Raw genomic sequence first — 17,991 nt, forward strand, 5'->3', positions numbered from 1 at the left:
TAAATAAATAATTGAAAAAAATTTTCTAAACTATTAGCAAAGATGACAGAATTTCTACTAGTTTCCTTTTTGATACCTATTTAAAAGATGGACTATATTCTATAAAAAGTGGCTTGTTTGTCACAGACATGGTAAATATTTGTTTTCAGCCTTTTTGAGCAAACTACATTGAAATAAAACCAATAACAAGGAAATAGATGTTTAGATATAAGAAGAAATAAAAGATGTTTATAGTAGAAGAACCTGGTCTAACTGGAGCGTGAGTAGGGCCTAGAAAGATTCCTGAGAAAGTTACATTTAAACTGAGACAGGTCCGATTTAACTAACTGACAGAGGGCTACTTCAAGTACTATTGCTGGGATACAAACCACTCCCAAAACAGTGGCATAAAACAGTCTGGCACCAGGGCTCAGATGATCAGCTGGAACTATGGACTCCAGTACACGAATTCCTGTGGCTTGGGCTTCCTCAAAACATGACTACCTCTGCATAATCACACTTCTCACATGATGCCTCAGCAAGTCTAGAGCTAGTTGTTCCAGTGGACAGGAGGAGGCTGCATTACCTCTTACTCCCTAGCCTTGGAAGTCACATAGTGACCATTCCTCTATTTATTAGTTGAAGTTGTCACAATTCTGCCCAGATTCAAAGGGGAGAGGGTGTACACTCTACTTTTTATGAGAAAAGTGTCAGAATTTGCAGCCACCCAAGAGGCTGAAGTTGGGGTGACAGGAATGCTCTGGGTAGAGGGAACATCATGTAGGAAGTATCTGTGATGGAAGTAAAGTCTGCAAGTTCAATAAATTGAAATAAGTAACTGTAAATTGACCCCTTTCCCAGCACCCCATTTCCCTAATCCCTGCTTAATTTTTATCCATAAAACACATCACCTAATATTCTATATTTAAATTATTTATTTTGTTTATTATTTCCTCCCAGTAGCTTTTGAGTTCTATGTGCGTTGGGTATATTTTCCCATTTTGGTCACTTATGTGTCTACAAATTACGTGATCAGAGTTTTTGAATGAATGAGTAGATAGATCAAGGATGTACCTTCTGCCCTGGCAGGGGAACTCAGTTGATTAGAGTGTCATCCCCATACACCAAGGTTGCTTGTTGGATCCCCAGTCAGGCAATACAGACATCAACTAATGAATGCATAAATAAGTGAAGCAACAAATCGATGTTTCACTCTCTCCCCCCATTCCTCTCTCTAAAATCAATAAATTAAAATAAAACCAAAAATATATGTCTGACACTAAGACCCTTGTTGAGGATATGACCAATGGGAGTGTCCTCTTGAAAAGGGCATTGTTAGCATTTTCTGAACCTGGCTCCGTAAACGGCGGGGACTATTGGAATTGGCTTTATGGGAGGTGTGGCTGTATTCTGGCGTTTTGGGCTAAACTTTTTACTACGGAAAAGGAGACAAGGCTGGAGGCCGGCCTGCAATAAGCAGTAGAGAAAGCAAGGAAAATATCTGTAAGAACGGAGTCGCTCAGAAAGCCACCAAGACGCAGCGAGCAGGAAAAAAGTTTATTGAGGGAATAAGCAGGCAGGGAGGGAGCTGTGCCGCGAGTGGCTCTGACTATGGACTCCTAGGGAAGGAGGGAGTTGTTTTATAGGGGGAAGAAAAAAGGAACTATTGAATTTAGTTTGGTTATCTTGCACCTGCAAGCATGACGGGCCGATCAAGGCCAAACGCTGCTCGGCTTGACCCACCCTGCTATCGCGGGGAACTCCCGACTCAAAATATCGCTATTTTCGAAGCAGCTGCAGGCAGGCGTGGGGATGGCATGGGAACTGAGGCTGTCAATATCCAGTGGGTAGGGCTAAGTCGCAGAGTGCCTAGAGTTATGTTCCAGGCAAAGCATCTGAGCCAGTGGAAATCGTCCATGGGCGAAATGTCCTCAGTATTCTGTGGAAAGGGTTGGTGTTAGGACTGACAAGGTGGGGCTTACAGGACTGAGACTGAAAAGCTGCTTGGGGATAGAGAAAAGCCTTGAGCCTATGGGAGAACCCAATTATGAGTGTCAGAGGAGAGGAAACAGTGGACTAAGGGGTAGGGCCCATTGCTTAGCATTAAAAGGGTTAGAAACAAAGCTTAAAGAGCCTGGGGGTGTGTTTCGGGGGAATGACAGCCAATGAAAGCAGTCATGGGCGTGGCGCTGTCAAACTACTCCGGGCAGGACCCAGCCAAGGATGGGACTCAAGCCAAAGCCAATGAAAAGCCTCTAGGTGGGCGGGGCGTCCCAGGTCAAGGGTGGAGCCAATGAGAAACTGCGCCTCGTCCCTACTGTCCCAGCCCCGGTGGGGCTAGGGCCTCAGCCACAGGCAGCGGTTAGGGGCGGAGCTTGCAGCTGCCCGCGCGCGCGGCTCGCGCCCTCCCCTTTGTGTCGCCATGGCGGCGGCATCAGCGACGAGGACGACGATCGAGGGGTCTAGCGCGGCCAGCACCTGAGGAGGCCACGCGACCATGGTGGTGAGGGGCCTACGCGGCCATCAGTCGGTCCGCGTGGCAGTCTGTCCGTGCACGGCCCCGCCCTGCGCGCCCCTCCCCTGGCTCCGCCCGAGCTCGAGGCCTGCGCCGCCCCTCACCCCTCCTTGCGGGCCCTCTTGTCCCCCAGCCCCATCTTGGTCCCAAGCCCTTACCCCGCCCCGCCCTCTCAGCTTGCATCTTCTTCCACACCCTGGATGGGGGTGACTATGGCCGAAGGCTCGGACTTGGGAGGAGGAGGGACTTGTCCCGGGAAGGACCCGGCATCGCCCCAGTGGCCCCCGCAGGGGCCTGCTGAAGCTCACTGGGTCCTCCGAGTCCCCATCCCAGAGCCATCTTCATCGTCTTGTCCCAACCTCCATCCCTTCCTGGCCTGGCCTCCTCCTGTTAACCACCAGCCCCTTTCTCTTTCTCGAGCCCCGCCCCCACTCAGCTCCATCCTCAGCCTAACCCTTTTCTTCTCTTACCATTTTCACCCTATCCCAGTCTCTCTCAAGCAAACCTCTACTCACATCAGCCTGAACCTTTACCCCAGCCTTTCCAGCTGTGCCCCTCCTCATTCCACTCCAACCCCAAGCCAGCACTGATCCTTGGTTCCTCTCTATCTTGTTCTCATCCTCCTTCCTCTCTGTCTCCCTCTTCCACCATGCTGCTCCTGCTCATTCATCCATTTATTTCCTCATTCGTTCACTTAACAGGCATTAACTGTGACCTCTGCAAGCCCATGCTCCAGACACAGAGTCAGGTCCCATCCTGCCATTGGGAGTTTCATGGATTGGAGGGGAACAGAGCCTAGGGTGAGACCCAAGAAGAATTTTGGGTTGCAGGGATGTGAAGGAGGGAGAAACTAGAGCCCAGTTTGGGGTGTCCACTCTGGTAACTGGTTAATTTATTCATCAGATTTTACCCCACCCCCCTGGCAACTGGACTGACACTTGGCATTGGGACGCAGCAAGGAATCAGGCACAACCCTACCTATGAGGAGCACCAATTCTGTGCCCACTTATGTGCTGGGCAATGCTGGAGAGCTGGGGGCTCAGCCCCAGGCCCCGATCCTGGGGAGGTCACAGTTCAATGGGGAAGGTGGACTTGTCACGAGACATTGACATCTCAGAGTGCTCAGGGCTATGATGGGGGCAGTCCAGGCCGAGTCTGGGGAACCTCAGGATGGGGAAATCCAGAAGAGGGGACTGCTACTACAGCCTGAAGGATCAGGGAGAACTTCTGAGAGGAGGAAGCATGAGAGTTGAGACCTGAGGGATGAGGAAGACTGAACGTAGTAAAAGAATAGGGAAGAGTATTCCATGCAGAGGGAACAGCCTTTGCAAAGGCCTAGAAGGAAATGAAAAAATGGTACTTTTGTTAGACTCAGAAATTTGAGGGCTCTGAGAGTGGAGACAATGGGTAGAGATGAGGGTGGAGACATAAACAGACCAGAGAATTATCTTGGAGACAACAGGGATCCATTGAAGGTCCATGATCTACGGAGAGACAGAGGGAGATTTGTGTTGTGTGAAAATTATACTGTTGCTTGCTGTGAAGATGCTGGCAGGAGGGGAGAGGCTGGGAGCAGGACAACTGATAAAATGGAAGCTGTGATTGTCCAGACATCGACGAGAGGTGTGGAGAGGCACAACTGCAAGATGACTATGCTCTCCAGGGCCTACAGGAGGAGTTTAAACCCAGAGACATGGTACCAGCATGCTCTCTCCCCACCTCACCCTTGGCCTCTGCTCTTCTACACCACCCCCGCCCCAGACCACACAGGAAGATGAAGGCCTGTCCTCAGCCTGGCCTTCGCCTCCCCTTGACCTACCCTGCTCAGAGCAGTGTATGGAGTGATTCAGGCCTCTAGGCTCAGAGTGGAAGATAACAATGCTCCTGTTATCTCTAGTCCCATCTCTGGGGGCCTCTGACTCTTTTTCCTGCTCTACAGGCTCGAAGCACTGACAGCGTGAATGGCCCAGGGGAGGGCTCCGTGCAGCCCCTACCCCCCACTGGGGGTCCCAGTGTGAAGGGGAAGCATGGGAAGAGGTGAGAGGTGAGGGAGTAGCTCAGCTTACAAGTGGGCAAAGCACAGGAGCCACTAGTGATGTGTCACCTATTCCCCAGGCTCTCAGCTCCTCGAGGTCCCTTCCCTCGGCTGGCTGACTGTGCCCATTTCCATTATGAGAATGTTGACTTTGGACACATTCAGGTATGAGGTTTTTCACCCAGGTGGGAAGATGAGATCCCACCCAACCCTGAAGCAATGTCAGCTACCCTACCCTTGAGACCAGTCCCTGGGACTGGCTGCTCCCCACCCATCTGAGCAGTCAGTGGCAGGAGTTGCAGGGCAGAATGGCAGAGCTGCTCATCATTCATACCTTTTTTTCCCTATATCCATTTAGCAACAACTTTTTGTTAGTTAAATACTCTGTGCCAAGACCCTGTACTCAGATTGAGGTATCATCAGACTCTGCCCTTAGGGAACATAGCCCTATCCCTAGACAGTGCTCACTTGGAAAGGTTAGGACTGGAACAAAAGTAAGGCCCTCACCTGGGCCTTTCTTTTGCTCCACAGCTCCTACTCTCTCCAGAGCGTGAAGGCTCTAGCTTCTCTGGGGAGAATGAGCTGGTGTTTGGGGTGCAGGTGACTTGTCAGGTAAGGCCACGCCTGCCTCTCATCTAGCTCGGTGGACTGGTTGCTATCGTCCTCAGCTCAGTGAAATGGGACCACTGCTCCTTTTTCTCCCTCTGGCTCCCACAGGGTCGTTCCTGGCCAGTTCTCCGCAGTTATGACGACTTCCGTTCCCTGGATGCCCACCTCCACCGGTGCATATTTGACCGGAGATTTTCCTGCCTCCCAGAACTTCCCCCACCTCCAGAGGGTGCCAGGGCTGCCCAGGTAAACTGCTTGTTATCCCAATCCCTGCCTCAACTATGGTGTGTCCTCCTCATGAATGTATGAAATCATCAAGGCAGGGGGGATTAATAAATATTTAAACACAAGTATGGCTCAACTCCCAACCAATTAGAATGCAGAAGCCCTAGGACTATAGCAGGTTTCTGAAGGCTCCTTTTAGTTTAAGGATCATGGGGAGTTTTGGGGTGTTCCATAGGAGGGTCATTATGGCCAGACCAATGGAAGCACACAGGAGCTTGGCATAGTCTGTGTACAAACTGGTATGACAATATTTTAGTACTTAACAGTGCAGTGGCACCCATGCATTGAGGCTGAATTTCTATCCTGCCTAGAGGCAAGATAAGGTAGTATATAAGGACAGTGGACTGTCATGGGGTCTCCTCACAAGAACCCACCCTGACAATCTGACCCCAGATGCTGGTGCCGCTGCTGCTGCAATACCTGGAGACCCTGTCAGGACTGGTGGACAGTAACCTCAACTGTGGGCCTGTGCTCACCTGGATGGAGGTGGGCCTGGACAGCAGGGCTTGGAGTTGGGAGTGAGTGAGGGATGTCTGAGGAGCAACCAACCTGGGAGTATGTGTGGGCACAGGAAAGAAACGAGCCGGACAGGAGAAGGTGTTGGCGTTTCAGTGTCTGTTTGGGTTAATCCCTGTGAAAGTGAATAAGTGCGAGCATGTGTACGTGTGTGTGTGTTTAAGCAGCTGTTTGGCTGTGGGGATGTGGGAATTTCAAGTTATATCATTTAGAAATAGGTTTGGCCTGGCTAAGAGTGACTAAAACCAGCAGCTTTTTAGATAGCCGATGTGCAGTGTCTGCTGTGGAGGGTGAGGGTGCAGGGGTGTGTCAGGAGGACTTAAGGGCAGGGGAGCCCTGGGACATATGAGGGGCAGGAAGGGGCCTTGTTTTTGGAAGGGGTATGAATTTAGGTGTTTTACCAATAGCTCTGAGTGACTAGATGGGGAACAAGTGGTGGTCTCCACTGGGCATGGAAGAACCTTCTGTGTCTTTCTTATTTATCGCCTTCTGGACTTTCCCTGCCATATCCACCCTCCACTTCAGCTGGACAACCATGGCAGGCGATTGCTTCTCAGTGAGGAGGCCTCGCTCAATATTCCTGCCGTGGCTGCTGCCCATGTGGTGAAACGGTACACAGCCCAGGCACCGGATGAGCTGTCCTTCGAGGTGAGGCTTTCGGGGGAGAGGGCAGACTCCAGCTGGACTCCCCACTTCCCAGCCTCTTCCGACTCTCTCATCTGCCTACTCCCAGGTAGGAGACATTGTCTCAGTGATTGACATGCCACCCACAGAGGATCGAAGCTGGTGGCGGGGCAAGCGAGGCTTCCAGGTGAGCCTGGGGTGGAGTAGACAGGTGGGGCTAGGACGCTGTGCCAGCTAGGGTGGCCCAGGCACTGACCCCGACCCCTCCTCAGGTTGGTTTCTTCCCCAGTGAGTGTGTGGAACTATTCACAGAGCGGCCCTGTTCAGGACTCAAGGGGGGTAAGTGCCAAGGGCAAAGTGGGGAGGCCTTCTTGCATTCTTGGCCTGCCATCCATCCTTTCCACCTATGGTTCACCCCACAGATGCCGATGGTCCCCTATGTGGTATCCCAGCTTCCCAGGGTGCCTCCTCTCTGACCTCAGGTAATGAAAACAAGAGGCTAGGCTCTTGTCCCCCTCTCACCGGACTGGTAACTGCACTGACCCTATGTGGCCTGCCTTTACCCCGCAGCTGTGCCCCGGCCACGTGGGAAGCTGGCTGGCCTCCTGCGGACCTTCATGCGCTCCCGTCCTTCTCGGCAGCGACTTCGACAGAGAGGTATCCTGCGGCAGAGGGTGTTTGGCTGTGACCTTGGAGAGCACCTCAGCAACTCGGGCCAAGATGGTGAGGTCCTGGGCCCACCTGCCTAGGCCACTGCTCCCACTCAGGATTTGGCCTGACCAGCCCTGACCCTACTGCCTTCCCTTAGTGCCCCAGGTGCTTCGCTGCTGCTCTGAGTTTATTGAGGCCCATGGGGTGGTGGATGGAATCTACCGGCTCTCAGGCGTGTCATCTAATATCCAGAGGCTACGGTAAGGGCCCTCCACCGATTCTTTCCCTCTATAAACATTTACTGAACATCATCCCTAGTCTAGGCCATGTGCCAAGTGCCAAGTTGGGAAGATCTCGGGAGTTGAAAAGGCATAAAATGGGGTTGGGTCAGGGCTGGAGGGAGGGAGGGCTTCTTTGAGGAAGTGACACACCTTCCCACCTTCATGGGGCTCACATTCTGGAAGCAGAAACAAAGAAATGAGAGCGTTTACTAGTAAATAACAAGTGCTATGGAGAAGAAGAGATTGGAGGGTTAGGAGGATCATAATAAATTTGGGAGAGATATTGCAGTTTTCAGTAGAGTGGGCAGAGAAGGCCTCGTGGGGAAGAGCTCCCTCTGGAGGATGGGAGGGAGTGAGCGAGCAACGTGGATATCCTGGGAAAAACATGGTGGAGGGAACAGCCAGTCCAAAGAGGAAAGTAAGAGATGACGTCTGAGAAGTAATTAGGGGCAGAACATGTAAGGCCTTTCTGACAAATGTTAGGCTTTTTTTTTACACGGGAGGGTTCTGAACTAAGGAGAGACAGCACGCATGGCAGTCTAAAATGTGAGAAAGAGTAAGGCACAAGTGTTGAGGCTGACAGAAGGCCACGAAGTGAAGATGGTGGAGTCTGGGGATGTGAGATGCAGCATGAGTTCATGTGTATTGAGCTTTAATCCTCAAGCAGTGGGGCACCACCAGACAGTTGTGAGCAGGGCTGCTGGGATTTCAGCCACATTTTCCAGTGACCTCTCGAAGCACAGCTTGTTGGAAATAGCATGGTTGTGCTCTGGAATCAGATAGCCTTGGGTAGCTACAGGCAGGGCACCTCCCACTTGAGCCTCAGTGACCTCCTCTGCCGCTGTCTTTGGCACACAGGGTTATTGCAGATGAAGTAAGTCTCTGGGTTGCAGCCATCTGTGGATAGTAGAGAGGGGAAAGGCACAGCCAGGTGGGCAAGCTCTGACATGAATCTTTCTGCTCTTTGATTTGGTGGCCTCAGGCATGAGTTTGACAGTGAGAGGATCCCTGAACTGTCTGGCCCTGCCTTCCTTCAGGACATCCACAGTGTGTCCTCCCTCTGCAAGCTCTACTTCCGAGAGCTGCCCAACCCCCTGCTCACATATCAGCTCTATGGGAAGTTCAATGTGAGTAAAGGAGCTGGTGAGGTTGGAGGGTGTTGGGATGCATGGGGCCCAGCCCCACTCATGCCTGTGCACAATCTCAGGAGGCCATGTCAGTTCCTGGGGAAGAGGAACGCCTGGTGCGTGTCCATGATGTTATACAGCAGCTGCCCCCGCCACACTACAGGTAAACCAGGTGGGGTAGGAAAGGGCTATGGTGGGCTCACAAGGGAGTTGACGCTTTCCACTCCCTACCCCAGAACTCTGGAATACCTGCTGAGGCACCTGGCCCGCATGGCAAGACACAGTGCCAACACCAGCATGCATGCCCGCAACCTGGCCATTGTCTGGGCGCCCAACCTGCTACGGTAAGCTGGTAGCTCACCAGGCTGTCACTGACAGCACCCTCCCATGGGCTGAGCCCCAAGTCTCCTCCTACCCCTACCCTAAGAACTCACTCAACTTTGTTTTCTTGTTCATTTCATTCATAATTTGTTAATTATCTCCAGTGTGCCAGCCACTGTTCTCAGCACTGGGGACAGAATAGTGAGCAAGATCCTGGGCTCCTGGGCTCACATTCTCATGGGGGAGATGGACAGTGAACTAACAACTAGGAAATACACAGTATGGTCTGATGGTAGTGCGTGGCAAGGAGAAAGATTGCAGGGAAGGGGCATGCATAGGATCATGGCATTTTGTAATGTTTAGAGTGTCAGGGAAGACTTCAGTAAGAAGTCTTCTATAGCCAGCAGCAGGGTTAGCCCCAGAGGGTTTGATGGTGACTGAGAAAGGCAAGCCGTCTGTCCTAAATAAAATAAGTGGTGCATCAGATGGTGGGTATAAGAACTATGGGGGAAAAGAAGCAAAGACAGACTTGGAATACAGAAAAGGTTTATAATTTTAAATAAGGTGGATAGGGAAGACTCCACTGAGGAAGGTAACATTTGAGTCAAGATCTATAAAAGGTGAGAGAGGGAGCCATGTGTATATCTGGGGAATAAAACCCAGGCAGAAGGAACCGTAAGTGCAAAGGTCCTGGGACTGGGTCAGGAGGAACAAGTAGGAAGGCCAGTGTTGGAGCTGAGTGAGTGAGTGAGTAAGGGGATGAGGGGGAGGAGATGATGAGGTCAGATAGGTGGTGGGGGACCAGATAGAGGGATGACTTATGAGTTGTGGGTCCTGTGAGGACTTTGCTTTACCAGGAGTGAGTTGCAGCCAGGAGAGGGCTCTGAGCCTGGATGCCCTTACATGACTCAGGTGTTCATATCTTCCTCCAGCTGTGACTGGGAAGTAGACTTTGGGGGCAGGGACGGGAGCAGGAGACCAGGGAGGAGACAGCTGTGATGCTCCAGGGGGAGAAGATGGAAGCTGGGCCAGGATGAGGCAGTGAAGAAAGAGAAGAGTTTAGATTCTGGATAGATTTTGTGGGTGGAACTCCCCAGGTTTGGGGGCAGATTGGATGTGGGTGTGAGGGAAAGAGAGAAGTCAATGACAATCCCAAGGTGTCTGGCCTGAACTACCACTGAAAGATTATGTTGACTGGGACGGGGAAGGTGGTGAGGGAGAATGGTTGGGGAAAGGTTGAGAACCTGGCTAAGTGCAATCAGTTTGATGAAGTCAGAAGTGTTGAATGCCAGTCACTGCCTCCATCTGCTCCCCACCTAACCTAGCTAGGATACCCCGCAGCTGTGGCTCAAGGCATCTGCTCTCCCTCCCCCTGCTCCCATTCAGGTCCATGGAGCTGGAGTCAGTGGGGCTGGGCGGGGCAGCAGCCTTCCGAGAGGTGCGGGTGCAGTCGGTGGTGGTGGAATTCCTGCTCACCCATGTGGATGTCCTGTTCAGTGACACCTTCACCTCTGCTGGCCTTGACCCTGCAGGTAAGCTTGTCCCATCTCCTGATGTTCTGGCTCCTGCCTCCTCATTGTCAGGGCTGCAGTGGGAGGGCAGGTGGGCTCCCGCCCTTTTTCTACCCACTGAAGCTGGACCTCCTTCACGGCTCCTTGAGGACCCCGCCCCGGCCTCTCCCACCCCACCCCACCCTTCTCATTTCAGCTCCTACGCTCAGGATCCCCACTTCTTGGCCCGGACATCGTTCTTCCTTCACCCCTTGTAGCTCCTGGGGGCTTTTGGGTCCAAGGGTTCACCTGGGAGGAGGTGGGAGGTCCCCAGACTTGACCCTGCCCAGGCCCCACCCAGACTCCCCACCCTGTCCCGGACCCCAGCCCAACCAAGATTCAGCACATCGGAGGGTCCTCTGGCCCGAGGTAACTGAAGCCAGAGCCACTGCCCTCGCTGGCTGCTGGGAGCTGCCTCATCAGCTGGTTCTGCCTCATTTCTGCTCACCTGCCTGCTGCCCACCCATTTCTGCCTGATACTCTCTGGTCCCCTGCCTTGCCAGCTGGGGGAGGGGGGCACGCTTTGGGGCTGGGGCTTGGGCTATAGTGCTTGGCTTTGTCTGTGTCCTTGAAAGGCCCCTGGGCTAACAGCTGCCCACTTTCCCAACTCCCCAGGCCGCTGCCTCCTCTCCAGGCCCAAGTCCCTTGTGGGCAGTGGCCCCTCCACTCGCCTGCTGACGCTGGAGGAAGCCCAGGCTCGCACCCAGGGCCGACTGGGGACACCCACTGAATCCACAGCTCCCAAGGCCTCAGCCTCACCTGTGGAAAGGTGAGTGGGGTGCCGAGGAGGGGAGGGTCTAGTCTGGAGGCCTCAGCTCCTCACACTGCCTCCTGGGTCTCACCCAAACCCCAGGAGGAAAAAGGAGAGAAGTAAGAAACAGCGGAAGCCAGGGGGGAGCAGCTGGAAGACCTTCTTTGCACTGGGCCGAGGCCCCAGCATCCCCCGAAAAAAGCCTCTTCCCTGGCTGGGGGTCACGCGTGCCCCAGCGCAGCCTTCAGGTCAGAGGTCGGGTAGCTGGCATAGCAGTGTGGGAGGCATTCTGGAGTGCCCTTGTGACCCTTCTACCTCTCCTTGCAGGCAGCCGACCTGACACAGTCACACTGAGATCTGCCAAGAGTGAGGAGTCTCTGTCATCGCAGGCCAGCGGGGCCGGTGAGCTCAGGGTGGGCTGGCCTGCGCCAGGGTTGGGCTGGGAGGGGCTGGGACCCTGAGTTGACCTCCGAATGCTGTGCTTCAAATTTGGGGATCTTGGGGTTTTATAAGTTCTTAATTTGGACATTGGATATAATGAGTTGGATAAAGCATCACACTTGGTTTATGATACACTGTGATCATTAGTCCATACAGGGTCCTTTCAATCTTATTAATTTCATTTGAAAAAAATTAAATAATATAATGAACACTCATGTACCCACTGGCCAGAACTAAAAGAGCCCTGCAACCTTACCTATAAGCTCCTCCCCTCTCCTACCTGCTGCCTCCCCACCAGAGGCATCCTCTTGATTTGATGGTCATCATCCTCTTGTTTTTAAGGTTTTTATTACATACAGGTGCATACATAAATATACTGTGCAGTTTTAGTCATTTTAAAATTTAGGTTAAAGGCACTATAAAAACGGGGGTATCATGCTGTATGTGGAACTTGACTGTCAGTCACCACTGCGTTACAGACTACCATTTTGTTGTCAGGTAGAGCTCAGGCTCACTTCCATCTGGTTATCCCTAGTGTTCCATGTGATATCCCATCCAGGGTTGCTTGTCCTTCCTACTCCCGATGAATTTGGGGGCTCTTATGAGCATTTCCTGCTATGCCCCCACTTCTGAGAGAGCTCTACATGTACCCAGGAGTGGGGTACATGCTCTAGGGTATACTCATGTTCAGCTGAAGAAGAAAAGGCCCAATTGCTTTCCAAAAGTGGTCGTTCCAGTCTGTACTTCTAGCAGCCTTGTTTAAGATCCTATTGGTCCCATGTTCACAGCCTGGGGGCTTGTCAGACTTTATTCTGGTCTTGGGGTTTGGAATGGTTCTCCTTAGGGACTTGCTATTCACTTCCTTTGTCACCATGTGTCAGAACAGCCAGCTCTCCCTGGATTTACAGCCATTGTGACCCTATCCAGGGAAGTGCCTCTGCATGTTATTTCCCAGCCTCCTGGTTGTGTGCTCTTTTCTCACTGATGTATGGGTGTGTAAAGTTCTGAGCATTGACCCCTAACTTCCCCCCACCCACCACCCTTTCAGGCCTCCAGAGGCTGCACAGGCTACGGCGACCCCACTCGAGCAGTGATGCTTTCCCCGTGGGCCCGGCACCTGCTGGCTCCTGTGAGAGCCTGTCCTCGTCTTCCTCCTCTGAGTCTTCCTCATCCTCTGAGTCCTCATCCTCCTCATCCTCAGCAGCTGGGCTGGGGGCACTCTCTGGTTCCCCGCACCGAAACTCAGCCTGGCTAGATGATGGTGAAGATCTGGACTTTAGCCCTCCCCGCTGCCTGGAGGGGCTCCGGGGGCTCGACTTTGATCCCCTTACCTTTCGCTGCAGCAGTCCTACCCCGGGGGACCCTGCACCTCCTGCCAGCCCGGCCCCACCAGCCCCTGCTTCTGCCTTCCCACCCAGGGCAACCCCCCAGGCCTTCTCACCTCGTGGGCCCACCAGCCCTGCTTCACCCACTGCCCTGGACATCTCTGAACCCCTGGCAGTATCAGTGCCACCTGCTGTCCTGGAGCTGCTGGCGCCTGGGGTAACACCTGCCTCAGTCACCCCGACACCAGCACTCAGTCCCAGCGCAGGCCTGCACCCCCACCTCATCCCCCTGCTGCCTCATGGAGCCAAAGTCCAGCTGAGTGACACCTGCCAACAGGAGATCTGCAGCAAGCTGGCACTACCTGGTCCCCAGGAAGCCCAAGGAGAGTATGGTGAGTCCTACTCAGCCCATTAACACCCTCACGGACCCTGAGGCTACACTCAGGGCCCAGCTGATACCCCTTCCCATTCCTCTCTGTTTAGGGCCAGGCATGGATTCACCGCTGCTGCCCCCATCCGTGTCCCTCCTGCGCCCTGGTGGGGCCCCACCTCCACCTCCCAAGAACCCAGCACGCCTCATGGCCCTGGCCCTCGCCGAGCGGGCTCAGCAGGTGGCTCAGAGACAGAGCCACCAGGAGCATGGGAGCACCGCATCTGCTCCCCGCTCCTCTTTCTGCCACTCACTCTCCCAGGAAGTGGGTGATGAGCCCCTGGGGATCTCAGGGAGTGGGCCACCCTCCCAACCCCTAGCCCACCCTGGTGCCTGGGCTCCAGGACCCCCACCCTCCCTACCAAGGCAGCAAAGTGTTGGGAGCCTCATGAGGAGCCCGTGGCCCATGGGGATCTCAAGGAGGGGACGCAGAGGCCCTGCCCAGGTCAGTACCCAGCTCAGGACGGGTGGGACTTCAGGGATATGCCAGAGACATCGGCCTAATGGCTATGTTCTGTCTCCTCACAGGTTCTTTCTTCTGTGAGAACCCCTGGCTACTTCTCCTCAGCTCCCCAGGAGTACCTGCCTCCCTTTCTTGGGGTCCCCAAACCAAGCTTGCATCCCCTGTCCTCCTCATCCTTCCAGGCCAGCTCCCCAGCCCCAGTCTGGAGGAACTCCCTGGGTCCCCATGCACCACTTTACAGGGGAGAGAGTCTATACTATGAGATTGAGGCAGGTGAGGGGTCCTCCTACTCTGGCCCCATCCGGTCTTGGAGTCCCTTCCTCTCCATGCCCCCAGATAGGCTCAGTGCCTCATATGGCATGCTTGGTCAATCACCACCACTCCACAGGTCCCCTGACTTTCTGCTCCGCTACCCACCCCCCCCCTCCTGCTTTCCCCATAACCTGGGCTATTCAGCCCCTCAGCACACTGCCCAGTGTCCCACTCAGCCTGAGCCCCTCTATGTCAACCTAGCCCTAGAGCCTAGGGGTCCCTCATCCACCTCTTCCAGTTCTTCCTCCCCTCCTGCTCATACCCATAGCCGTTCAGATCCTTGCCCTCCAGACCCCTGCCTCCCCCCAAAACAGAGGGCCTCCTGGGGCCCCCACACCCCTCACAGGGTGCCTGGGCCCTGGTGCCCTCCCGAACCTCTTCTGCTCTACAGGGCAGCCCCACCAGTCTATGGGAGGGGGGGTGAGCACCACCAAGGGTCCTTGTACAGGAATGGAGGCCAAGGAAGGGAGAGAGCTGGGCCTCCACCCCCTTACCCAACTCCCAGCTGGTCCCTCCACTCTGAGGGCCAAACCCAAAGCTACTGCTGAGTCAGAGCAGAGACCTTTCTCTCTTCTCTGTTCCCTCATTGATCTTGGCCCAACCCAATCCCTTGTTTTGTATTTTCTTAAGCTCCTGACCCCTACCCCAGGTTTCTAACTTTGTAACTTGCTTCTGATGTGGATCCCTAACCTGTTATGGCTTCCCTACCCTGGGCTAAAAGGCACACGCATCCCCCCACCATCCTCCATCATGGGGACTCTCACACAAATCTGAGGGCTAGACTGACACACTGTCCTCCCTCTCCCTCCAGCAGCCCCTAGCATGTCCTGACCTGTGCATAAGAGGTGGGGGCCAGCTCCTGCCCATCTCTCCACATACCCCATTAAACCATCTGACAACATTAATGAATAAAAATGGTAAAAGTATGGCTGCTAATGTCATGCTGGGGCTAGGCTCAGTGAACAAAGAGGCAATAGGTTGCTTTATAATTTTATCACTTCAGCAGGTGCTGAGTGGGGAGTCCTTCCTGGGAGGCTCTGAGGGGTGATATCTGCAGAGAAGAGGCCATGGATATCCTAAGAATCTGTGTCAGGAGTAGGGTCAAAGGCTGTGTCTGTCTCCGCGTTGGCATTCACCTTGCAGCTCTGCTATGAACTCTTCCAGTAGATCCATCCTGGGGAGCAATGGGGTAGGGATGGGCTGAGAGTTACCCGAGGTATGAGGAAGCGGCCCAGGAAGACTCCCACCGGGGCCCATTTTTCACTTCTGCATGCTGGAAAAAGAACCTCCTCTTATCAGCTCAGGACTGGCAGCCTGCAGGGGAAAAAGCAGGAGCTGCCATTCAGGGGCCATGGAGTTTTCCCAGGACAGGCCTGGTGTGGAGTTTGGGGGAAGGGCATGGGCTCAGGGTTTTCTGCTTCACCTGCTCTGGTGGCTTTCCCTGCCAGCAATCTTCAAGGTATGGGAAGCCTCCCTGTGAGTCAACAGGCAGGGCTTGGGGTACAGCAGGGCATCCCTGTGCTGCCATAGCCCCTGCAGAACTGGGATTTTGGCTGAGAACTTCCTTTCAGGCTGTTCCTGAAAACCTAGGTCTGCAGCAGGTAGGCTGAGTCCTGAAGGCTGGAGTGCAGGACAGGGCCCCTGGGGAAGGATAGTTCGTTAGGGGTGAGGGGACAGTAGGGGTTCCTGGGGAGGAGTCCCTGGTCAGAGGAGAGGCAGCCAGAGAAATTGGGGTTGGTGACAACTGGAGGGAGTATGGTCACAAGGTAGGTGCTGAATGGTCACACAGGGCCCTGAGGGGTATCCCTACTGTTGAGCTGGGCTCCAGGCAGTGGTACAGGCTGACCCTTGTTGTGGGGCTGTAGCCTGGACAAAGGTCAGGGCTGGGAATAGGACTGCTGCCTAGAGTCAAGCTGTTGTCTGAGTCCCAGGCTGAGTCCCTCTGGACTCCATGGTGGCCTGTGACCTCAGGAGTCTACAGGGCCTGCAGAGTGATGGCAGAGAGCTGGCATGGGTGGCCCAGGTGCTCCGTAGCTCCCTTGGTCCTCCACGTTCCTGTTTTGGCTCTTACCTGGAATGAGGAGGGGCCTTGGGACATCACAGGGGGCACAGGCCTAGGAGGAGTCTTGCCTCTGGGAGCCACCTCATAATACAGTGTTTCTAGGAGTACAAACCAGTTGGTTGGAATTAGGGGGGTATAGCTGAGCTATGCCCAGCACCTACCACCACCCCTCCTTGCCCTCCAACCTGGTGGAATACAGTGTGGTCCAATCCACTGGGGAGCTCACCTCAGGAGCTGAGTCCTGTGGAAAGGAAGCTGGATGTGGGGACACGGGCTCTGCCTAAGGCTCCATGGCAACCGTTCCCTCTTGCCAGCCTGTCCTGTACCTGGATCATGGCCTCCTGCAACAGGTATCGGGTATTCTGCAGGCTGGCCCAGCAGTTAGCAGGCTCGTGGCCCAGTCCAGCCCGAATCAATGCCTGGTGGGGGCCTGGGACCAGAGGTTCCAAGGCCAGGCTCTCGCCTGCCTCCATTTTAGCTTTTACCCCAGGCCTCTTTTCCAGCCCAGAACAGTTCTCCTGTGAGGAGGCATGATTGGCAGGGTGCCGTGTAGGGTCACGAAGACCTCCTAGGTCAGGGTGCAGAAACTGTAGGTCTGAGGTGGCAGCAAGCATATCACCACAGATGAACTCAAGCGGCAGCCATGGGTACGATTTGGGAGGTGGGGTCAGCCCTGGACCTGAGCCTCTTCAGGGTTAGCCCTGCTGAGTCCTGTGGAGACTGAGGGGTCTGGTAAGCTATTGGCTGCTAGACAGGGACACTGGGCATGCAGGTGAGACAGGTACTCACTTTGGCCAGGCTTGGTCACACCAGCTGCACAGCTTGAGCTGAGACCGCCATGAACATGCCAGCGGGCCTGCAGAAACAGCAGGACCTCCAGCACCTGCAGCAGCAGGGGGCTGGGCAGCAAGCTTGGCATAGTGCCGGACTGCCCCTCGCTTGTTCCCTGGGGCTGCAAAGCCGCATACAGGGGGCCCAGCCACACAGGCTCGAAGAGAAGGTGCAGCCCCAACAGGTTTGCAGAGGGGCTCAGCACCAGCAGTAGCAGCAGGTTGGAGTGGTGCAGGGTGCTAGGTGAGAGGAAAGCAGGCTATTCACAGAGGCCCAAACCTGCATAGGGTGGAAGCTGCCTCTAGGCAGAGATCACCATGTGCCAGGGGCTGCTGATCTATGCCAGCCACTGGACAGGAGAGAAACAGAGCCCAGGTCACAAAGCCTGGCTGTCAGAGCCAGCACCCAGAATGCACCGTTTGTAGTACAACCGCCTCCTCTGCAGTCTATAAGACACAGCACATAGACCTGCATACCCATGCTCACTTCAGTAGGAGGGTGCCATGTGAGGTGCTGGTTCAGAGATGAAGACTATATCCATGGTCATTGTCACACTCCCTGGCCTTTTGTTTATGAGCACTTGAGTTGGGAGGGCAGGCAGGAGACTGGTCTGTGGGACTATGTCGGCCTAGGGAGGTTAGGGGTGGCACACCTGCAGTGCTGCAGGTCAGCCAACAGCATATCAGGCTAGAATCCGGGGGCCTTCAGCTGTTGCACTGTGACTGGGGGGCCCCTCCATAGGACGCTGAGATGGAGAGGGGAGACAGTGTACATCAAAGACAAAGGGGTTTTCCTTGTGAAGGGAGTGGGAGATTGACTCTCCCCAGAGCTCTCTGCTGGACAGCCATAGAGGGGTGTTGGAGGGCTACCTCTCACTTGGCCA

The 17,991-nt window shown here is 54.3% G+C and overlaps 1 protein-coding gene and 1 long non-coding RNA gene across 2 annotated transcripts; one reads left to right on the forward strand and one right to left on the reverse strand.

The window, feature by feature from the left end:
• Window positions 1-2,495: 2,495 nt before the first annotated feature.
• ARHGAP33 (Rho GTPase activating protein 33) lies at window positions 2,496-15,141 on the forward strand. The gene is made up of 22 exons (XM_090259992.1): window positions 2,496-4,190; window positions 4,434-4,531; window positions 4,610-4,694; window positions 5,061-5,141; window positions 5,247-5,384; window positions 5,817-5,909; window positions 6,465-6,587; window positions 6,673-6,750; window positions 6,836-6,902; window positions 6,986-7,045; window positions 7,134-7,286; window positions 7,372-7,474; window positions 8,478-8,622; window positions 8,703-8,785; window positions 8,859-8,966; window positions 10,330-10,475; window positions 11,109-11,262; window positions 11,347-11,492; window positions 11,572-11,646; window positions 12,734-13,402; window positions 13,494-13,885; window positions 13,969-15,141. The coding sequence occupies exons 1-22, from the start codon at window positions 4,188-4,190 to the stop codon at window positions 14,761-14,763; spliced, it is 3,795 nt and encodes a 1,264-aa protein (XP_090116118.1). The 5' UTR covers window positions 2,496-4,187; the 3' UTR covers window positions 14,764-15,141.
• Window positions 15,142-15,240: 99 nt separating this feature from the next.
• Window positions 15,241-15,839, reverse strand: LOC149994533 (uncharacterized). The gene is made up of 3 exons (XR_016507619.1): window positions 15,639-15,839; window positions 15,480-15,529; window positions 15,241-15,389 (listed from the first exon to the last, which is right to left on the reverse strand). It is a non-coding gene; the product is annotated as an uncharacterized LOC149994533 (long non-coding RNA).
• Between the last annotated feature and the right edge of the window lie 2,152 nt (window positions 15,840-17,991).

Source organism: Furipterus horrens, unplaced genomic scaffold, assembly GCF_987537825.1.
Source record: "Furipterus horrens unplaced genomic scaffold, mFurHor1.1.pri manual_scaffold_13, whole genome shotgun sequence".
Classification (NCBI taxonomy): Eukaryota; Metazoa; Chordata; class Mammalia; order Chiroptera; family Furipteridae; genus Furipterus; species Furipterus horrens.